The sequence below is a fragment of the Salvelinus alpinus genome, chromosome 2 (genome assembly GCF_045679555.1).
Source record: "Salvelinus alpinus chromosome 2, SLU_Salpinus.1, whole genome shotgun sequence".
Taxonomy (NCBI): Eukaryota; Metazoa; Chordata; class Actinopteri; order Salmoniformes; family Salmonidae; genus Salvelinus; species Salvelinus alpinus.
Genome location: NC_092087.1, coordinates 83,789,903 through 83,810,452, shown reverse-complemented (window position 1 = coordinate 83,810,452; position 20,550 = coordinate 83,789,903). Strand labels below are relative to the sequence as shown.

The 20,550-nt window shown below is 42.6% G+C and overlaps 2 protein-coding genes across 4 annotated transcripts in view; one reads left to right on the top strand and one right to left on the bottom strand.

The window, feature by feature from the left end:
- Nucleotides 1–4,155: 4,155 nt before the first annotated feature.
- Nucleotides 4,156–18,607, bottom strand: LOC139567974 (ras-related C3 botulinum toxin substrate 2-like). Of its 2 annotated transcripts, none has more exons than XR_011673487.1 (7): nucleotides 18,416–18,586; nucleotides 12,738–12,809; nucleotides 12,419–12,536; nucleotides 12,014–12,076; nucleotides 6,279–6,442; nucleotides 5,370–5,503; nucleotides 4,156–4,700 (listed from the first exon to the last, which is right to left on the bottom strand). XR_011673487.1 is itself a non-coding variant. In XM_071389618.1 (7 exons), the coding sequence occupies exons 1-6, from the start codon at nucleotides 18,448–18,450 to the stop codon at nucleotides 5,373–5,375; spliced, it is 579 nt and encodes a 192-aa protein (XP_071245719.1). In that variant the 5' UTR covers nucleotides 18,451–18,607; the 3' UTR covers nucleotides 4,156–4,700; nucleotides 5,370–5,372. The 2 variants fall into 2 exon arrangements, 1 of the variants encoding a protein (XP_071245719.1); XM_071389618.1 differs by having other exon boundaries at nucleotides 6,283–6,442; nucleotides 18,416–18,607.
- A 620-nt stretch (nucleotides 18,608–19,227) lies between these two features.
- cyth4b (cytohesin 4b) overlaps nucleotides 19,228–20,550 on the top strand; it is a 15,102-nt gene continuing 13,779 nt past the window's right edge. Inside the window, exon 1 of one of the 2 annotated variants that reach the window (XM_071389617.1) lies at nucleotides 19,228–19,381. In XM_071389617.1, coding sequence (XP_071245718.1) covers nucleotides 19,369–19,381 — 13 coding nt within the window. In that variant the 5' untranslated portion in view covers nucleotides 19,228–19,368. Of the gene's footprint in view, nucleotides 19,483–20,550 lie in introns of both variants that reach the window. The other variant, XM_071389616.1, reaches the window with a different exon arrangement.

The window sequence follows — 20,550 nt, the reverse complement described above, 5'->3', positions numbered from 1 at the left end:
CTCCTGCCGGTCGTCTCAGACCGCTTCCCATTCCTTCTCGACCATGGTCTCACATCGCCTTAGACTTTATTACCGGTCTGCCTTCGTCTGCGGGGAAGACTGTGATTCTTACGGTTATCGATAGGTTCTCTAAGGCGGCACATTTCATTCCCCTCGCTAAGCTTCCTTCCGCTAAGGAGACGGCACAGATCATCATTGAGAATGTGTTCAGAATTCATGGCCTCCCGTTAGACGCCGTTTCAGACAGAGGTCCGCAATTCACGTCACAGTTTTGGAGGGAGTTCTGTCGTTTGATCGGTGCTTCCGTCAGTCTCTCTTCCGGGTTTCATCCCCAATCTAACGGTCAAGCAGAAAGGGCCAATCAGTCGATTGGTCGCATATTACGCAGCCTTTCGTTTCGAAACCCTGCGTCTTGGGCAGAACAGCTCCCCTGGGCTGAGTACGCTCATAACTCGCTTCCTTCGTCTGCTACCGGGCTATCTCCGTTTCAGAGTAGTCTTGGGTACCAGCCTCCTCTGTTCTCGTCCCAGCTCGCCGAGTCCAGCGTTCCCTCCGCTCAGGCTTTTGTCCAACGTTGTGAGCGCACCTGGAGGAGGGTCAGGTCTGCACTTTGCCGTTACAGGGCGCAGACTGTGAGAGCCGCCAATAAACGTAGGATAAGGAGTCCTAGGTATTGTCGCGGTCAGAGAGTGTGGCTTTCCACTCGCAACCTCCCCCTTACGACAGCTTCTCGCAAGTTGACTCCGCGGTTCATTGGTCCGTTCCGTGTCTCTCAGGTCGTCAATCCTGTCGCTGTGCGACTGCTTCTTCCGCGACATCTTCGTCGCGTCCACCCTGTCTTCCATGTCTCCTGTGTCAAGCCTTTTCTTCGCGCCCCCGTTCGTCTTCCCTCCCCCCCCCCCCGTCCTTGTCGAGGGCGCACCTATTTACAAGGTACGGAAGATCATGGATATGCGTTCTCGGGGACGTGGTCACCAGTACTTAGTGGATTGGGAGGGTTACGGTCCTGAGGAGAGGAGTTGGGTTCCATCTCGGGACGTGCTGGACCGTTCGTTGATTGATGATTTCCTCCGTTGCCGCCAGGGTTCCTCCTCGAGTGCGCCAGGAGGCGCTCGGTGAGTGGGGGGGTACTGTCATGTTTTGTCATTTATTTTCATGTCTTGTCCCTGTGCTTCCCTCTGCTGGTCTTATTAGGTTCTTTCCCTCTTTCTCTCTCTCTCTCTCCTCCTCCCTCTCTCCCTCTCCCGCTCTCTCTCTCTATCGTTCCGTTCCTGCTCCCAGCTGTTTCTCATTCTCCTAACGACCTCATTTACTCTTTCACACCTGTCCCCTATTTTGCCCTCTGATTAGAGTCCCTATTTCTCCCTCTGTTTTCCGCTCCTGTCCTTGTCGGATTCTTGTTTGATGTTTGCTGCCCTGCGTCCTTGTTCCGCCCTGTCGTGTTTTTGCCTGGAATAAAGACTCTGTTTCTTTAAGTCGCTTTTGGGTCCGCATTAATCAGCATAACAGGAAGACCAGAGCTGGGTGATTCAGTTCAGATCGCAGGTTATGGTGGCACCCAAGCTGATTCTGATGGTGAAAAAGGTGAGATGAACACATTATAGATATTTTGTCTATGGTTTTAAGTTATTGTTACTTACCATGATACCTAGTAATAGCAGAACAAATTGGTTAACTTCCCCTTGAAGTAATGGTTTTAGGACAAGGGTTACAAAGGGGATCCCTGTTAACCACTGGAATTAAGGAGTAACTGGGGGAAATTATGTCTTCATGGTTAAGTAACAATAAATGAACACCATACAGATGTTATTACCACTTAATCCTGTAATATAATGTGAATACTTAATAGTTTGTCAATTGAATCCCATCTGACATCCCCTTATTGTCTCCCCAGTAAAGGATGTATCAACTACTCTACAGTGTGCTGAGTTTGGAATTGTGAAATGTGATAACATTATAGAAACAATGAAAAAACACGTATTCTGTACCAAAAGGGACAACGTAGATACCTGTTTCGTGAGTACACCTCCAAGCTGAACATTATTAATATACGTTCATGGCTCATCTAACTTAGATTAGAGGAGTTACAACAACTAAAACTCCTCTCTATTTCACTTTCTCATTAATCATGTTTTCATTAATTATTAGCTACGTTACTGACCGTTATTAACTGTTACTACAATAAATTATTTTCGAGATTAAATATTCAAATCTAACTGCTTGACTGTAAATGCTCCCTCTCTCTCTCTCTCTCTCTCTCTCTCTCCTCTCTCTCTCTCTCTCTCTCTCTCTCTCTCTCTCTCTCTCTCTCTCTCTCTCTCTCTCTCTCTCTCTCTCTCTCTCTCTCTCTCTCTCTCTCTCTCTCTCTCTCTCTCTCTCTCTCTCTCTCTCTCTCTCTCTCTCTCTCTCTCTCTCTCTCTCTCTCTCTCTCTCTCTCTCTCTCTCTCTCTCTCTCTCTCTCTCTCTCTCTCTCTCTCTCTCTCTCTCTCTCTCTCTCTCTCTCTCTCTCTCTCTCTCTCTCTCTCTCTCTCTCTCTCTCTCTCTCTCTCTCTCTCTCTCTCTCTCTCTCTCTCTCTCTCTCTCTCTCTCTCTCTCTCTCTCTCTCTCATTCTCTCTCTCTCTCATTCTCTCATTCTCTCTCTCATTCTCTCATTCTCTCTCATTCTCTCATTCTCTCTCTCATTCTCTCTCTCTCTCTCTCATTCTCTCTCTCTCTCATTCTCTCTCTCTCTCATTCTCTCTCTCTCTCTCTCTCTCTCTAGGGTGATTCTGGGGGAGGTGTGGTGTTTGATGGGGACCAGCTGTATGGTGTTCATAAAGGAGGCAGCAGTGTAATAGCATGCAGTTCACCAGGCATTAACATGGATGTCTGCGAGTACAAAGATTGGATTTGGAAAACCACTCACATCCCGACCTGGGCGACCAAGTCTTGAAAGTGGATTTAATTAACAGTAAAAAGCTGATCACTGTATCCCAATAAACCATAAATAGATTTTAGATCTCTGTACATTAACTCAAACTTAACTAGGACACAGTATATTCACTGATGAATGAACTAGATATGCATTGTTGAGGCAATTAAAGGAGTTCTACTCTATTCTAATTTTTGTGTCTATTGTACTGTTTACATTGACATACGGTATAGAGGGGACAGAAGAGGAGAAAAGAGTTCCATTAACAACAAGTATCAGCTTAGACAGATTTTACTGTAAACCTCTCAGTAAGGAGAAGAAGGAATCGTTGCTGAGGATTTCCCATTGATTCTTATAGGAGTTGTCAGACTTCAGTTGAGATCAATCTAGTCAATTGAAATATAGTTTTCAAGTGGTAGTACTACTATACTTGAATGCTCAAACTGTCAGTCTCATGTGGTTTTGTTACTCCAAAGACTATCTGTCATCTTTGGAATTTAAGTTCCATTTTTAAGTGCACTTCTTTGAAACTGCTGTGTGTCTTTCTAAGCAGGCCACAGCCTTTCTCTCAACCCTTCTTTTTCAATACCGTATCACTGACTGGATCTCTATCTTTCTCTCCTCTCTCTCCCCCCTTATTCTCTCTCGCTCTCTATTTGTCACCTCTATTTCTCTCCTCTCTCTCCCCCCCCTATTCTCTCTCGCTCTCTATTTGTCACCTCTATTTCTCTCCTCTCTCCCTCCCCCCTATTCTCTCTCGCTCTCTATTTGTCACCTCTATTTCTCTCCTCTCTCTTCCCCCCCTATTCTCTCTCACTCTCTATTTGTCACCTCTATTTCTCTCCTCTCTCTTCCCCCCCTATTCTCTCTCGCTCTCTATTTGTCACCTCTATTTCTCCCCTCTCTCCCCCCCCTATTCTCTCTCACTCTCTATTTGTCACCTCTATTCCCCCCCCCCCCTAATTCTCTCTCGCTCTCTATTTGTCACCTCTATTTCTCTCCTCTCTCTTCCCCCCTATTCTCTCTCGCTCTCTATTTGTCACCTCTATTTCTCTCCTCTCTCCCCCCTATTCTCTCTCGCTCTCCATTTGTCACCTCTATTTCTCCCCTCTCTTTTTTTCAATACCGTATCACTTACTCTGGATCACTCTCTCTCTCTCTCTCTCTCTTGACCTCATTGCAATGCATGAATAACCCTAACCCTAACCCATTACCATCAATTAATTAACACAATTAATCCAGATTGATATTACAGATAAACAGTCCTTTATATAGTGGTTGGAAACAGATCAAGACACATTGGACAGATGGCTTCATCAAACTACAACTCATAATAACGATGATGATCATGGCAGTGTTTGCAAATTGAGTTGAATTGTATACCAACACAATTTCTGGTGTGTCCCAATTAACACCCAATTCCCTATGTAGTGCACTAGGGCTCTGGTCAGAAGTGCACATAGGGAATAGGGTGCCATGTGGTACGCACTTACATCAAGGTCAAATACCACCTTCACAGTCGAGGGGAAAATATGACAGTATATTATTCAGATGATGAATATTGTGTACCTATATCATACATTACAGACCCGTAGCAAACAAGCACACATCAGAGACCTTCGTAATATAATTAACATCACTTAATTATAGTATTTCATATTTATTTAACCATGTAGGCTTTCATAAGTCAATGTTTTTTTGTGTAGCACAGTAAAACTAAAAGGCCTTTTTCAAGTTAACATCTTGCACCCTGGTTTGTTCGCTGTCCGTTTTCACTCTTAGCTGCATCTAGAGGAACAACAACAACAGATGGAGAGAATAATGTAGACATACTTCAGGTTAAGGATCTCTAGCTTTCTCACCCTCCTATCCACCACTATAGCCGTCTTTGTTTTCAGAGATTCCAAACCTCTATCTCTCCCTCGCCCTCGCCCTCGCCCTCGCTCCCTCCCTCCATCTCTCGCATCAATTAGAGAACTAGGCATCACTTCTTCCTAACCTTGGTGGGCTGTGGGCAGAGGCCCTGCCTCTCACTCTCTCTCCCTCCCCCATCCCTCCCTCTTCCTCCTTCCCTCCCTACCTCTCGTTCTCCCTTCTTCCCCCTCCCCCTCTCTCCCTCCCTCCCTGCCTCCTTCCCTCCCTCCCTCTTCCTCCTTCCCTCCCTACCTCTCGTTCTCCCTTCTTCCCCCTCCCCCTTTCTCCCTCCCCCATCCCTCCCTCTTCCTCCTTCCCTCCCTACCTCTCGTTCTCCCTTCTTCCCCCTCACCCTCTCTCCCTCCCTGCCTCCTTCCCTCCCTCTTCCTCCTTCCCTCCCTACCTCTCGTTCTCCCTTCTTCCCCCTCCCCCTCTCTCCCTCCCCCCTCCCTACCTCCTTCCCTCCCTCTTCCTCCTTCCCTCCCTACCTCTCGTTCTCCCTTCTTCCCCCTCACCCTCTCTCCCTCCCTGCCTCCCTCTCACCTGTTAGAGCAGTAGACATTTCTTCTTCCCGACCTTGGTTGGCTGTGGGCAGAGTACTGCCCTGATAGCCTCGTCAAACACCGTCTTCAGGCCACGCTGGGTCAGAGCAGAACACTCCAGGTACTTCACAGAGTCTGGGGAGGGAGGGTGGGAGGGTGAGGGAGAGAGGAAGATAGATAGATAGATAGATAGATAGATAGATAGATAGATAGATAGATAGATAGATAGAGAGATAGATAGAGAGATAGAGAGAGAGAGAATGAGGAGGGAGGGAGGGGAAGCAGGAGACACAGAGAGAGAAAGAGAGAGAGAGAGAGAGATGAAATACCACAGTGTGCCATCACAGCAGCAATATTTTTGACCTGTTGCCACAAGAAAAGGGCAACCAGTGAAGAACAAACACCATTGTAAATACAACCCATATCTATGTTTACTTATTTTCCCTTTTGTACTTTAACTATTTGCACATCGTTACAACACTGTTGAAATGTCTTTATTATTCTGGAACTTCTGTGAGTGTAATGTTAACTGTTCATTTTTATTGTTTGTTTTACTTTAATTTATTATCTACTTCAGATGCTTTGGCAATGTAAACATATGTTTCCCATGGAGAGAGGGAGAGAGAGAACTGTGTACATGCAGACAACCCAGATAGGAACTTCATTCTCCATTCATGTAAACATTCATCTCAGATATGAATCTGAGGAGATGCTGTCTGAATAAATTGGTTCAGCTCCTCTCATTTAATACTAGTCATAGAACACTTGGAAAACAAAATATCAATCAATCAAATGTACTGTATTTTATAAAACCCTATTTACGTCAGCTGTTAACACAAAGTGCTTTAGAGTACTTTACAAAATACAACTCCATCATCATAAAAAGCAATGGATTATTATATGCAATGACCTACCAACGTCCTTGGCCAGCGCTAGGCCTTGTGGGTAGGTGATGGGGGCCAGTTTCTTCTCTTTGAGCTTCTCGATGGTCTCCTTCTCGTCCCTCAGATCCAGCTTAGTACCCACTAGGATGATTGGGGTTGACGGGCAGTGGTGACGCACCTCTGGGTACCACTAAAGAAAGAGAGAGATAGGGGGAGTCATTCTCAACTCTGGATACCACTGGAGAGACAGAGAGAGAGAGACAGAGACAGAGACAGAGACAGAGACAGAGACAGAGACAGAGAGAGAGAGAGAGAGAGAGAGAGAGAGGGAGAGAGCATTTACAGTCAAGCAGTTAGATTTACAGTCAAGCAGTTAGTGTATCCCTCCAGAACTGTTGTGTTACACACACCTGGCCGGTATTCCATTTGATTAGTAATTGTATAAGTGTGCCCTTTGTTCACCATTGTCCTGTCGATTATTGTTCCCATGTCCGTTGGCCGTGTGAGTACCTGTGCTCTGTTGTTTTGGCTTTCGTGCCGCGTGTATTGCGCAGATGATTATGGGTCTCGTCCCGTGTGGAATCATAGTGTGCTTGTGTTTGGTACACTGTGTCCTATGATAAATATACTGTATGTGAGTACACTGTGTCCTATGATAAATATACTGTATGTGGGTACACTGTGTCCTATGATAAATATACTGTATGTGGGTACACTGTGTCCTCTGATAAATATACTGTATGTTGATACACTGTGTCCTCTGATAAATATACTGTATGTGGGTACACTGTGTCCTATGATAAATATACTGTATGTGGATACACTGTGTCCTATGATAAATATACTGTATGTGGGTACACTGTGTCCTATGATAAATATACTGTGTGTGGGTACACTGTGTCCTCTGATAAATATACTGTATGTGGATACACTGTGTCCTCTGATAAATATACTGTATGTGGGTACACTGTGTCCTATGATAAATATACTGTATGTGGGTACACTGTGTCCTCTGATAAATATACTGTATGTTGATACACTGTGTCCTCTGATAAATATACTGTATGTGGGTACACTGTGTCCTATGATAAATATACTGTATGTGGATACACTGTGTCCTATGAGAAATATACTGTATGTGGGTACAGTGTGTCCTATGATAAATATACTGTGTGTGGGTACACTGTGTCCTCTGATAAATATACTGTATGTGGATACACTGTGTCCTCTGATACATATACTGTATGTGGGTACACTGTGTCCTATGATAAATATACTGTATGTGGGTACACTGTGTCCTCTGATAAATATACTGTATGTTGATACACTGTGTCCTCTGATAAATATACTGTATGTGGGTACACTGTGTCCTATGATAAATATACTGTATGTGGATACACTGTGTCCTATGATAAATATACTGTATGTGGGTACACTGTGTCCTATGATGAATATACTGTATGTACACTGTGTCCTATGATAAATATACTGTATGTGGGTACACTGTGTCCTATGATACATATACTGTATGTTGTTACACTGTGTCCTATGATGAATATACTGTATGTACACTGTGTCCTATGATACATATACTGTATGTTGTTACACTGTGTCCTATGATAAATATACTGTATGTTGGTACACTGTGTCCTCTGATAAATATACTGTATGTTGGTACACTGTGTCCTATGATAAATATACTGTATGTGGGTACACTGTGTCCTATGATAAATATACTGTATGTTGGTACACTGTGTCCGATGATAAATATACTGTATGTTGGTACACTGTGTCCTATGATAAATATACTGTATGTGGGTACACTGTGTCCTATGATAAATATACTGTATGTTGGTACACTGTGTCCGATGATAAATATACTGTATGTGGGTGCACTGTGTCCTATGATAAATATACTGTATGTTGGTACACTGTGTCCTATGATAAATATACTGTATGTGGGTACACTGTGTCCTATGATAAATATACTGTATGTGGGTGCACTGTGTCCTATGATAAATATACTGTATGTTGGTACACTGTGTCCGATGATAAATATACTGTATGTTGGTACACTGTGTCCTATGATAAATATACTGTATGTTGGTACACTGTGTCCTATGATAAATATACTGTATGTGGGTACACTGTGTCCTATGATAAATATACTGTATGTTGGTACACTGTGTCCTATGATAAATATACTGTATGTTGGTACACTGTGTCCTATGATAAATACACTGTATGTTGGTACACTGTCCTATGATAAATACACTGTATGTTGGTACACTGTGTCCTATGATAAATATACTGTATGTTGGTACACGGTGTCCTATGATAAATATACTGTATGTGGATACACTGTGTCCTATGATAAATATACTGTATGTATGTACACTGTGTCCTATGATAAATATACTGTATGTGGATACACTGTGTCCTATGATAAATATACTGTATGTATGTATACTGTGTCCTATGATAAATATACTGTATGTGGGTACACTGTGTCCTATGATAAATATACTGGATGTGGATACACTGTGTCCGATGATAAATATACTGTATGTGGGTACACTGTGTCCTATGATAAATATACTGTATGTGGGTACACTGTGTCCTATGATAAATATACTGTATGTGGATACACTGTGTCCTATGATAAATATACTGTATGTCAGTGCACTGTGTCCTATGATAAATACACACACAAACACACTTGAGCATACGGATAGAAACTCAACACAAAGGGGAAAGCATCATTCCATCATGTTGGGACCCATAGCAACACTCTGTGAAAATCTAATATCGGCATAGAACAACATTTGCGAAAGAGGGACTCGGTCGCCATGGTGACAGAAGTAAAACAGCAAGGAGAAACAGAAAACGCAAAAATACTTTGGGCATTGGATGGAGAAGAGAGTGAAGGGGCAACAGAATTAACATGAGTGGATTGTGTAGTGTGGGCTAGCTATTGGAAAAAATCCTTACAAACAAGACTAGATATGTCTTAAAAGCCAGATCCAAATTGAGTGTTCTGAAGAGTCTCTTCAGATGAGAAGACACTAAAAGGCTGTACTTTGGATTCTACTCAATATAATGTGTGTGAGGATGTGAATGTGTGTGTCATTGAGACATCACCACTACTCTATCTGTGTGACACACAGTCTCAATCAATTAAATCTATGCATATGCACTAGACCAAGTATAGACTATCTACATGTACCCTGACATGGACTCCACCTGTGACCGCTGCCAGGGGGACCAGCCACTTTACTGCCCAGGTTCTAGTCGTGTCCCATGATCAAACCATACCGGTTACGTATAGTCCATACTCTGTCAGATGTTTGGGGATGACTAGGGAACTCTGCCCCCTAGAGGTTCTCTTCACCTTAACTCCAGCCGTGACAAGGTTATGCACAACAACGTGTGATGTTGTTGCATGTGTTACCGTGCTGGTCAGATGGTTCCTCTTACTGGAACAACTGTAGTGTTCCATCACACACTACATCAGAGCTGTCAAACTCATTTTGACCCGGGGGTCTCAATCGCTCCTCCACGAGGGCCAGAGGGAGGGCCACGCTGAAAATCGGTAACATTTAATCACTGTCAACATTTGGAAAAAATAGTCCTCTATCCATCGTTTTAGGAATTTTCGATGCTCCCTAACTGTCTAGCTTTCATTTTGGTTATTAGTAGCGAGATGGACACAGTCAAGAAACAGACCTCTTTACACTACTTGGGAGGCCTGTCTGTTATACTTAGACTGAACCAGTATGTCCTTTGGGAGGAAACATCATTGTTGATTGGTAACATAGACCCAGGTGTTGCTACACCTCCGTTGTTACATGAAATAAATGTGTTCTGATGTCTTTGTCTCATATTACCACTAATTTATTTATACTTTATACTTTATCCCTTAAATCAGACAGACAATGTGAGGGGCATTTGTTTTGAGGGGCGGGACATGGGTTGGGTAGGTTACTTTCTAAATGTAATCCATTACAGTTACTAGTTACCTGTCCAAAACTGTCATCAGTAGCGTAACTTTTGGAATACTCAAAACTCAGTAACGTAATCTGATTACTTTCACGCGTTTGGTGTCATCATAGTGGTCTCTGACTGGTCAGACTCACTCAGCTGGAACAAACTTCAATGTTTTCTAATGCTGATTTGAATGTCATGGAGAAAACAGAAAGGTTTCAGCAATTATTTTGTCACAAACATCCTTTATGAATTTCAAGTAATTATTAGTAAGTAGTAATTATCTAGTTTTTCAAAAGTATCTGTAATCTGATTGCAATATTTTTGCTGGTAACTTAACTGATTACAGTTACAGTTTTTTTGTAATCAGATTACATTAAATCAGTTACTCCCTAACCCTGTGCGGGACTGCACGACCCTTTTCCATGGGACCCTTGCTTCTATGGTTCTCTGCTCTGACCCTAACCTGGTTCACCTGACCTGGTTCATCTGACAACAAACATATATTTATTAACATCTGGGTCAGGAACTGGAGGGGAGGACACACTGGGATTGGGTCTCTGGGGAGGGGTGGAGCAGCCTGTGAGTCGGTCTCTGGGAGGGGGTGGAGCAGCCTGGGATTAGGTCTCTGGGGAGGGGGTGGAGCGGCCTGGGATTAGGTCTCTGGGGAGGGGGTGGAGCGACCTGGGAGTGGGTCTCTGGGGAGGGAGTGGAGCGGCCTGGGAGTGGGTCTCCGGGGGAGGGGTGGGCTCCCTCACTATGGAGGCTTACTATCAATATGTTCATGGCTTATTGCAGCATGAAAGAAGTCCTATTTGAGAATTTATGTCACACCACCACCCTCTCTCCACCTGAAGAAGGAAATTATTGTTTTGTTATGTTGTATCAATAGAGCTACAATTCTTAATCGAAACAATAACAAACGCCCCTGTTTCGCTAAAAAGCTACGGTAAGGGGCCGGAGAAATGTAACTATTCTCAAATTCATAGACAGAGCTAAGGATGCAAGGACTGACCATCCATGATATCAAATGTATCATTTTAAACATGTTTTGAGGCTATACAGTATTATTTTACCTTTGAGTAAAACAAGCTTATATTTTGGGTTCTGATGGGGTACGACAGATAAACTAAGCTCATGAGGCATTTATAAGTCATATTCTTCAAGAATCAATAGCTATATATTAGTTCAAAAATGGATGTAGCGACTAAGGATTCTAGCTTTAATATGTGGAAACCAATAAAAGAAGAAAAAATATCTCAAATAAAAATGTCAAGGTCCTTGTTCCCAAGTGATGACGGCTGTCGCATTTCACTCCCACACTGTTCTGTCTCAACGCTGCATAGACTATGTAGAAATAATGAAAAGATCTTGAAAATAATAATGAAAAGATGTTTAAAAATATCCAAAGTGCTTTCATTGGACTAGAGGAGTGTGACAGAGGAGAGAGAAGGATCGACACAGTAGGAGCAAACGGTCCCTCTGACAGTGTGGGGACACACCGCCATCTAGTGGTCAATAGTAGGACATGCACTTTGAATACTAACTGACATTTCCATTAGGGCTCAATTCAATTCACCTCAATACAGCTTTATGTATTATGGGACTTAACTCAACTTCGGTTCAGTCAATTCTGCAGGCTGAATATTAAATGACCAATTAACATGTTGAAAAGGCATCACAGAAAGTAATTGGGAAATTTCAATGAATGAATGATTGAATTTCACAACGCCAACCCTGAATTTGAGAGATACAGGTAGAATCTAGAGAGGATCACCTTGGCTCTGACGTTCTCGTAGGAGGCTGGGCTCACCAGAGAGAAACAGATGAGGAACACGTCCTGAGAGAGAGAGAGAGAGAGAGAGAGAGAGAGAGAGAGAGAGAGAGAGAGAGAGAGAGAGAGAGAGAGAGAGAGAGAGAGAGAGAGAGAGAGAGAGAGAGAGAGAGAGAGAGAGAGAGAGAGAGAGAGAGAGATCAAGCTCTATGCATTATCACAGGACACCGGACTCAATTAGGTTTGTGTGTGTGTGTATTATATATAAATACATGTGTGTGTGTGTGTGTGTGTGTGTGTGTGTGTGTGTGTGTGTGTGTGTGTGTGTGTGTGTGTGTGTGTGTGTGTGTGTGTGTGTGTGTGTGTGTGTGTGTGTGTGTGTGTGTGTGTGTGTGTGTGTGTGTGTACCGTCTGTGGGTAGGACAGTGGTCTTAGTCTGTCATAGTCCTCCTGTCCTGCTGTATCCCAGAGTCCCAGGTTGACTGGCTTACTGTCCACCATCACATTGGCTGAGTAGTTATCAAAGCTGAGGGAGAGAACACGCACACCTTTCTAGTGCACTGTACATATCAAGTGTGTGTGTGTGTGTGTGTGTGTGTGTGTGTGTGTGTGTGTGTGTGTGTGTGTGTGTGTGTGTGTGTGTGTGTGTGTGTGTGTGTGTGTGTGTGTGTGTGTGTGTGTGTGTGTGTGTGTGTGTGTGTGTGTGTGTGTGTGTGTGTGTACTCACACGGTAGGGATGTATTCTCCAGGGAAAGCGTTGGTTGTGTAGCTGATGAGAAGACATGTTTTCCCCACAGCTCTGAAACACACAGGGACAATACACATCAACGTTTTCAATAGGACTCAATGGTCATTTAAACAGCTCTGAAACACACAGGGACAATACACATCAACGTTTTCAATAGGACTCAATGGTCATTTAAACAGCTCTGAAACACACAGGGACAATACACATCAACGTTTTCAATAGGACTCAATGGTCATTTAAACAGCTCTGAAACACACAGGGACAATACACATCAACGTTTTCAATAGGACTCAATGGTCATTTAAACAGCTCTGAAACACACAGGGACAATACACATCAACGTTTTCAATAGGACTCAATGGTCATTTAAACAGCTCTGAAACACACAGGGACAATACACATCAACGTTTTCAATAGGACTCAATGGTCATTTAAACAGCTATAACCTTAACCATTAGTGGGGAAATGCAACGTCCCACTGTGAAAACACTGGTTGAATCAACGTTGTTTCCATGTCATTTCAGGAAAAAAAGACGTGATGACATTGAATCAACGTACAAAACTGATTGAATTTGCAACAAGTCGTCAACTTTGAACCTGAATCCAATGACCTGATGACATTGTTGTTGATTTCATGTTGAGTTCACGTTAGTTGACAACTCAACCAAATGTAAATCCAACCTAGACGTTGAAATGACGTCTGTGCACAGTGGGATCCCTACACCATTTAAACACATGAAATAGACAATGAAAACATTAAAGAATTTTCAAGGATCTGTTCCATTTCCAACAGCTCAATCAAACGACTCCACTCTGAACAAAGGAAGCTGGGTTTGGCCATAAACAACAAGTAAGCATATTTCAAGGTGAATCAACCAATCACATTCCATTTCCCCAACGTGTCCTGTCATGTGTCAACTTCATCAACATCATGACTTGGGTTAGAACTACATCAGTGTGTTGAGTAATACGTGAACCTCATATAGCCAACTTAAGCCAAGTCTATCATCTTTCTCATCGGCGGACATCTTGTTTTTCCACTGAACCGTTGTTCAAGAAGACGTAGCATAGCCTTCTAGTATGATGACTACAGGTCTCTATCTCTCAGTCTATCTTCTTCCTCATTGAAAACAGCCTGCTTCTTCATCACATTAGACACGAGAAAATAAACTAACACAAATACTCTGTCATTTTTCAGTGTGTTTTGTACTCAATATTTCCATTTGTGTCATTTTTACAAATACTCATATCCAGCGTGCTACTCACAGAGGTCACAGAGGTTGACAAGGGCTCATAACCACGGCAACCGGAGTAGGTCACATGGTTTACAGGAAGCCAGCTTGTGTTTTAGAGAGTGATGAGTCTGTCTGGGTTTTACCATAACCTCCTTCCTCCTTCACCAAAAACACTTGTTTAAGAGACAGAGGCTGTGGGGCAAATGTCTGCATACTATTTGGCATATTATAAAACAGCTAAGCGTGATACACATACAATACTGTAACATATAGAGCTAATGTTACAAGCAGGGGGCTTGTGAAAATGATGCTGACAAAATGTGCCAATGGGAACCGGGGTTCCCATCTCAGACGAGGCGTGCTGATCTAGGATCAGGTCCCCAAATGTCTCGTTCTTTGTGATCTCAAAGCCTAAACTGATTCTAGATCAGCACTCCTACTCTGAGACACTTTGTGAATACGAGCCCTGATTAAAACTGTCAGTCAGCACTGAAAAACAGGAAATAGATCCTTTTTGGTATTTATCTCACTTTCATTCTGTTTTTCTGACTATCTTACTAGATGTCTGGTAATGGTGCGCTCTCTTTCTCTCTATCTTTCTCTCTCTCTTTCACTCTCTCTCTCTCTATCTCTCTCTCTCTCTCTAAATTCAGTTCAATTCAATGGGCTTTATTAGCATGGGAAACATGTGTTTACATTGCAAGTGAAATGGATAAACAAAAGTGAAATAAACAATAAAAAGTGAACAGTGTATTTTGACATAATATGACATTGAAATATCTCTATTCTTTTGGAACTTGTGTGAGTGTAATATTTACTGTTCACTTTTTATTGTTTATTTCACTTTTGTTTATCCATTTCACTTGCAATGTAAACACATGTTTCCCATGCTAATAAAGCCCATTGAATTGAACTGAATTTAGAGAGAGAGAGAGAGAGAGAGAGCTGGGGGATGAGAGAGAGAGAGTGAAAGAGACATTTCAAATGTCATATTGTGTCAAAATACAGTGTTGTAGCGATGTGCCAATAGTTAAAGTACAGAAGGGCAAATAAATAAATATGATTGTATTTACGATGGTGTTTGTTCTTCACTGGTTGCGCTTTTCACAAATCTTGCTGCTGTGATGGTACACTGTAATATTTCACCCAATAGATCTCTCTCTCTCTCTGTCTCTGTCTCTGTCTCTGTCTCTGTCTCTCTCTCTGTCTCTGTCTCTGTCTCTGTCTCTCTCTCTCTCTCTCTCTCTCTCTCTCTCTCTCTCTCTCTCTCTCTCTCTCTCTCTCTCTCTCTCTCTCTCTCTCTCTCTCTCTCTCTCTCTCGGTCTCTCAATTCAATTTCAGGGCTTTATTGTCATGGGAAACATATGTTAACATTGCCAAAGCAAGTAAAGTATATAATAAACAAAAGTGAAATAAACAATAACAAATTAACAGTAAACATTACACTTACAAAAGGTTTAAAAGAATGAAGACATGTAAAATGTCATTATATGTATATATACAGTGTTGTAGTGATGTGTAAATAGTTAAAGTACAAACACATAAATATGGGTTGTATTTACAATGGTGTTTGTTCTTCACTGGTTAACCTTTTCTTCTGGCAACAGGTCACAAATCTTGCTGCTGTGGTGGCACACTGTGGTATTTCACCCAGTAGATATGGGAGTTTATCAAAATTGGATTTGTTTTCAAATTCTTTGTGGGTCTGTTTATTCTGAGGGAAATATGTATCTCTAATATGGTCATACATTTGGCAGGAGATTAGGAAGTGCAGCTCAGTTTCCACCTAATTTTGAGAGCCAGGTCTACCTACGGCGGCCTTTCTCATTAGCAAGGCCATGCTCACTGAGTCTGGACATATTCAAAGATTTCCTTCATTTTGGGTCAGTCACAGTCGTCAGGTATTTTGCCACTGTGTACTCTCTGTTTAGGGCCAAAATGGTCTCTCATCTCCCACCTTTCTCTCACCATTCACTCTTCGCTTTAAATGAGAGTGTGGCCTACACTCTTAGAAAAAAGGTCATATCTAAAACCTAAAAGGGTTCTTCAGCTGTCCCCATAGGAGAACCCTTTGAAAAACCCTTTCGGGTCAAGTTAGAACTCTTTTGGGTTCCATGTAGAACCCTTTCCACAAAGGGTTCTATATGGAACCCAGGATCTCCCTCCCCTCCTTCTCTCTTACCACCCATCCCTTTACAATCACCTGGTATATCACCTGTTGAATATCAACCTGTGAAGTGACCTCACCCATTAGTGTACACTGAAAACAGGTTGTTTACACTCTCCACGTCCCAAATGGCACCCCATTCCCTACTTAGTGCACTACTTTTGACCAGCACCCCATCGGGAATAGGGTGTAATTTGGTACACAGACAATAACTGTCTGGACAATGATGTCCCCTCATCTTTGTATAACTGATGTACTTCACGACACAATGAATATGACAACAATAACACTCCCCTCTCTGTAAGGCCATGATTCCCTCTCCTAACAATATGACCTCTACCTCATCATCTCTCAGTGTCCTAGTAAACCAGGTCTGATAGGACACACTCCTCTCCTAACAATAGGACCTCTACCTCATCATCTCTCAGTGTCATAGTAAACCAGGTCTGATAGGACACACTCCTCTCCTAACAATATGACCTCTACCTCATCATCTCTCAGTGTCCTAGTAAACCAGGTCTGATAGGACACACTCCTCTCCTAACAATAGGACCTCTACCTCATCATCTCTCAGTGTCCTAGTAAACCAGGTCTGATAGGACACTCTCCTCTCCTAACAATAGGACCTCTACCTCATCATCTCTCAGTGTCCTAGTAAACCAGGTCTGATAGGACACACTCCTCTCCTAACAATAGGACCTCTACCTCATCATCTCTCAGTGTCCTAGTAAACCAGGTCTGATAGGACACTCTCCTCTCCTAACAATAGGACCTCTACCTCATCATCTCTCAGTGTCCTAGTAAACCAGGTCTGATAGGACACACTCCTCTCCTAACAATAGGACCTCTACCTCATCATCTCTCAGTGTCCTAGTAAACCAGGTCTGATAGGACACACCCATCTCCTAACAATAGGACCTCTACCTCATCATCTCTCAGTGTCCTAGTAAACCAGGTCTGATAGGACACACCCCTCTCCTAACAATAGGACCTCTACCTCATCATCTCTCAGTGTCCTAGTAAACCAGGTCTGATAGGACACTCTCCTCTCCTAACAATAGGACCTCTACCTCATCATCTCTCAGTGTCCTAGTAAACCAGGTCTGATAGGACACACCCCTCTCCTAACAATAGGACCTCTACCTCATCATCTCTCAGTGTCCTAGTAAACCAGGTCTGATAGGACACCTTGGGGTCCAGTGTTTTAACATACCTCACAGTTCCATGAATTCACAGACAATGTGAATGAGAACAGAAATGGGGGCCTCCATACATACTGTAGATGAAAATCCTGACTTTTGTCACTGACCCATCGAACAAACTGAGTGTGACACACCTTTGAGTTGCAAAACACAACCTTGAACATGTCAGACAAGTGACCTGAAATGAAGCTGTATGCACTATAGATAGGACGACTGGTCCATGTGTTATGACCATCACTAACAGAGAGAGATTTACCAGCCACTATTCTATTCTATCCTATTCTGAGCCAATCAAATCACTCCTTCATGATGTGTGTATTTACCTAGTTTCAGCTGCTCTGAACAACACATGTTATGTGTCCCAAATGGCATCCTATTCCTTATATAGTGCCTTACTGTTGAACAAGGCCCAGGGGCTCTGGTGAAAAGTAGTGCACTACATAGGGAATTAGGTGCCATTTGGGACACTGTCCCAGTGATCCTCTTACATGCCAGCATTTGAAATGCATGTCCTGGCGTGTACTATACAGCTGCTATGACTGTGTTGGTTTCTCCTATCCACAGCCAAGACTGTCCCATGTTACATAGTGCTCTATTCTGCCTTGCCACTCCATTGAAGTTGGCTTTGGGCTTCAGATTCATTGAAGCTGGATGAAAGATAGTTGTCTGTTAACTAATGATGAACTAAGTAATGAGTAGTAGGGAACTGCACTAACTGTGGAAGCTATTTTAACTCTTTATCTTCGGATACACCTGATTAGTAGTATCAACAAACCTCTGGGTCTCTCAACAGACTCAGGTTCATAATCTGTTACATGATTTGTGAATGAACTGATCTGTACGTGTATTTCTATAGATGTAAAAAGAGAACAGAAAGAGAAGAACTTGAAGTCACCCAGAACAGAGAAAGTGAAGACATCAACAAGCTTCCACTCTTGGCTTCATATACTGAGAGGCCAATAAAACTAATTTAGGGTTCGATTGCTCATTGAACCAATGACTAAATCAGAGCACTAAGATATCATGTGATAAAATAAAATGAAAAACACTTACCCATCTCCCACAACAACACATTTGATAGCCTGCATCCTGCTTAGCCTGAGTCAGCTCCCGCTTCTCTCTGTGTAACAGTCTGTGAGAGTTTCAGACAGAGAGAAAATAACTGCAATTCAACGCCTCATGCAACAGCAGGAAGTTGCTACAGCGCTCACCTCTCTCTCTCTCTCGATTACTGAGTGATCTCTCGCTTTCTCTTCCTCTCTCTCTCTCTCTCTTCCTCTCTCTCTCTCTCTTCCTATCTCCGTCTCTCTCTCTCTCGCTCTGTCTCTCTTTCTCTCTCTCTATCTCTCTCTCTCTCTTTCACTGTTGCAGCATGCACAAACACACATACACAGACCCCCCCCCCCCCCCACACACACACACACGCACACAGTAAAGATAGCCTGCCATCACACATTGAAATGTAAGATATGTTTGAAATATACATCATACACTTTCAAATGCATAATAATAATCATCATCATCATCATCATCGTCATCATCATCATCACTGACTCTTTCAATGACAATAAGTTGCTCATCTATAAATAACTTTTGGGCCTGTTGACTGAACTGTAATGTTCATTTAAAAACACTAGAGGGCGTTTTGGTGCAATTTATCCAGGAGGAACCGTTTTTATCCCCTCGGTCTGTTATTGGTTAATTATGTTCAACATGTCGAAAACCACTTTGTGAAAGTCTATTTATACATTACACACAATACAATAGCCTACTCGTCATTTTGTTTGATTATAAAAATGGTTTAGTTTTCAAGTAAAACAATTCTTTACAGTAAACTGTAACATAAATCTACATTGAGGCAGTTGCTACATCATTGCGGAAACGTCCACTTCTGTTCTGACAACGTTGATCTTCAGCCTCGAGCCTATAATGTGACGGGAGAGAGGGGTGTGTTGCAACAAGATAATCTTGACTGTCACTTTACATTATCGAGCTGTGGAGTTTGCATGGACGACACCGGTTTGTTAATTTGTAATGTTTAAATATCTGTAGTCTATAGGGTCCGTAGGCTACCGAGTTTGACCGTTTCTTCTGTGTGCCAATGACCGATTGCCAAATGGGTAAATTCACTTTTTAAGTTGTTCTCTGGTTTAAGTTGTTCTCACCCTTCTCTGGTTCGCATGGATGCATGCCTACACACACACACACACACACACACACACACACACACACACACACACACACACACACACACACACACACACACACACACACACACACACACACACACACGGTTACATCCCCCACACAAAAATACTCTGGCTCATGGTTGACATGCTTAGATGAAGATAAACAACGTGAGTTTGGTTAGACTTACAAAAGTTTGGTTAGACTTATTTTATATTCCTCCTAATGCATTACTTTCACAGCTTCACCAACATATAGAAAACACCGTAACATCGTGTGTATAAATATCTAGCCTACTATAACTAAACTGGGTAATATCACATTCACTATTGCATTAACACAGTAGCGCCAGCATTTGCATACCACACACAAAGTTAGGAGCCGAGAGCTCATCAGGGAGGAGTAGAGACAGACAGTTGTGGGATGAAGGGTTGTGAAAGAGAGAGTGGAAACACAATGTGATGGGATGCCTGTGTGGTGTATCTGAATGGCTTGTGGTGATGACTGGTATCGTTCCTATGAACGATACTAGTCATATTCTGGCCTTCTTCCTGTTAATTTGATGCTAAATCTCTCCTGTGGCCGGTTCAGTGGTTTGCCTGTAATGTGCTTTTCATTTGGTTAAGATTATCTTGCAGATGTACGTAACAGGGATTTGTTTTTAACTGTAGGCCATCTGATGAGATGTTGTGGACTTCTGGTGCTTTTGAATGGACGCTTCTTCCTCTTCCTCCTCCTCTTCCTCCTCCATTTTACTCCTCTTTTTTTGTAATCATCCTCCTCATATTCTTCTTCTCCTCTTCCTCCATCTCTTCTCTCCTTCTCTTCCTCCATCTCTTCTCTCCTTCTCTTCCTCCATCTCTTCCTCCATCTCTTCTCCCCTTCTCTTCCTCCATCTCTTCTCTCCTTCTCTTCCTCCATCTCTTCCTCCATCTCTTCTCTCCATCTCTTCTCTCCTTCTCTTCTCTCATTCTCTTCCTCCATCTCTTCTCTCCTTCTCT